Genomic DNA, 2732 nt, shown 5'->3' on the forward strand with positions numbered 1-2732 from the left:
TTCTCTCTTTTGCTTGGTTGATATGTAAATCTTTCCATCTTTTGATGAGGCTTGGCCTCTTGTGAACTAATCCCATTCATTTTGTACTCATTTTGATCCTTCTATATTTAATACAAAATAATTATATTAATTTAAAAATCTTACATGAACTTAGAAAATTCTTCTTTTATATATACTAATTTATAATTGTAAGTTATTCATTAAGACTTTTGCATATATTGTTATTAATTAATATTTATTAATTTTTTCATTTATAAAATATTTAAAATTTAAATGATCTCTTCAATGATCTTAAAACTAAAAGAATTACTTTAAACAATATTCCCTAATGTATCAAACATAGCAAATCTATGACCAAATCTCTTTCCATCTTGTTTCTAATTTTACACCTAACAATCATATTTGCTTTAAATATTTTGAGTTGGACATAAATGCATTTGGACAATATCAAATCTGAATGATGCACACAACACCAGTTTGAATTATTTTTCCATACTTCTCAATGAGGTTTTATATTGCCCTTATTTGTATCATTGTCCATGCATGTTATAATCTACAAATTCAAACAATGTGTATTTGTATTTGCCTTTCATCGTAGAGTTTAAACATTAAATTTATTCAGAATATCTCTATAATATTTCATAAATATTAGAAATAGTTTCAAACCATTATTACTTATATTATTGAAAAAAAATTTAAAAAATTTATTAATTTAATAATAAAAAATATATATAGTATTGTTAAAAATTTATTCCAACCCAGCTCTTATTTAAAAAAGAACTAAACTATTTTTAAGTAAATATAATTTATCCATAAGTTGGTTAATGTTTCTAATGAAAATATATGTATTACATATGTATGTTAAATCAAACATACACATCTTATAATATAAATAAATAAAACTAATGTTATAAACATGGTGGCCACCACTCTCCATCTCCTTAGGTTTGTTGCTTTGATGGTGCGGTTTCTAGCAGATGAGTGCCTCCGTGTGTGGAAAGGCCTGATGAAGAGAAGTGTTTAATTATATATATTCTTTATATGTTTAGTTACTTGCACTCTACCTCCTGGGCGTATTGACTTAAAAAAACATTTATCAGATTTAAAAACAGAATAAAGAAGTATAATATACTATGAGAAACATAACGATGCCACTCAAACTTCCCATATTTGGGAAATAAAAAACCATACACAGAGAGCGGAGATATGTGAATAGTTATTTCTCTTTAAACAATTAATGTGATATTTTCATCTGCGACCTCCAGATTGTTGTCAGCGATGCGATCCTCGTTTAGCTTTAGATGACTTCATAAAATTGCGGCCAATGTCAGGGAGGTCTTCGGGCTCAATGAATTTGATAGGGCGCCTCTTCTTTGCTTTCTCTGCCAATTGGTATTCTTCATTAAGTATCTTTCTCTTACCAGGTTCAAACCTCACATTATCAATTTGGGGTTGAACAGAAACAGGGTTCGTTTGGTTCTTGCTTGGATCCATTAATGGCCGCCCACGGTCCCCATGTTCCTTCAATTTGAGTTTGTGAGACGGCAGAGAAGACCCAATTGCACGAGTTGAAACATTCATCGAATTTCGATTACAATGAGTGCTCTGCTGATTTTGAGAATGTAAGTTTATAAACCTCTGTTCCTTAACATTCCCATCAATAGCTCGAATGTTTCCATTGTCTTCCATTCCATCAAAGATCTCTGACATTTTGAGTGGTGCAATCGGAGCTGTTAAGAAGGCACCCTCATCTAATGGTGGATAAGATAGGCCAATCTCATCATCTTTGACATCTTCTGATGATGATGGGCCTAATGCAGCAGTCTCCATCCATGCATCTACGAGCTTTTTCCAATCATTGACTAGCATCTTAGCCATTGAACGGACTTGTTGTGAATGGTCTCTTCGCAGTCTATTCACCACTCTCCCAATTTGAGTTATCTCAAGAGTGCCCACAGAGAGCTCCATCAACTCCAATTGTCTCAAACACTCCTTCACCTGGTATTCTGACTCTTCAGGATCTAACAACATTCCTCTGATCCTCTCAACTTTTCTGATAACCTCAGACTCCTCCTCTATCTCCTCTGAAGTGTAATGACTACGGTTATCAATAGCCCTCTTTCTCTCACCATGAATGCCATGCTTCTCCTTCGCATGATTATGCTGCCCTTGAGCTGCTACTCCTCCTTTGATGTTATCAGCCCCTGCCAATGTCAATGCATTGCATTCCCCACACCTAACATACCCAATTGAGAACAATCTCTGAGCAATCCTCTCCCTCCCTCCCATCAATTCTTGAGGATATTCACAAGCTGCAATTGCAATGGCTTCTTCAATCAGAGTGCATATATCAGTCTCTCCACTCTCAAATAATTCCCTCAATCTTTCCATCATTAATGTTTTTTTCCATACCCAAAGTCAGATCAGCAATTCACACAACAGCAAATGCTCCAATTTGCTTCACAATATAATCAAAATCCACAATAGAAAGCAAGGATTTTCCGTTTCCTTTAATGCCCCTAAACAAAGACCCTGAAGCGACGTGATTGTAACTCAATAGACGCAGCTTTCAAAGTAAAGCAATCAACAAAAAGATTTCAACAATCCAATCCTTACTATCCACAAAATACCAAGAGTGCAATACCTGAAAGACCCGCAACTTATAAAATTCCAGCTCGATTCGATGCAAGACAAAACTTTAGACCTTTTTCCCTATAATTTATTGATCTATA

At 34.1% G+C, this 2732-nt stretch overlaps 1 protein-coding gene across 1 annotated transcript; it reads right to left on the bottom strand.

The window, feature by feature from the left end:
* Window positions 1-1272: 1272 nt before the first annotated feature.
* On the bottom strand, window positions 1273-2391 carry LOC149536112 (putative mediator of RNA polymerase II transcription subunit 26b). The gene has a single exon (XM_089806231.1). It carries the CDS (start codon window positions 2389-2391, stop codon window positions 1273-1275), a length of 1119 nt encoding a protein of 372 aa, XP_089662357.1.
* Between the last annotated feature and the right edge of the window lie 341 nt (window positions 2392-2732).

This window comes from Cupressus sempervirens, chromosome 10 (assembly GCF_028749045.1).
Source record: "Cupressus sempervirens isolate cs-2001-9-10 chromosome 10, ASM2874904v1, whole genome shotgun sequence".
NCBI lineage: Eukaryota > Viridiplantae > Streptophyta > Pinopsida > Cupressales > Cupressaceae > Cupressus > Cupressus sempervirens.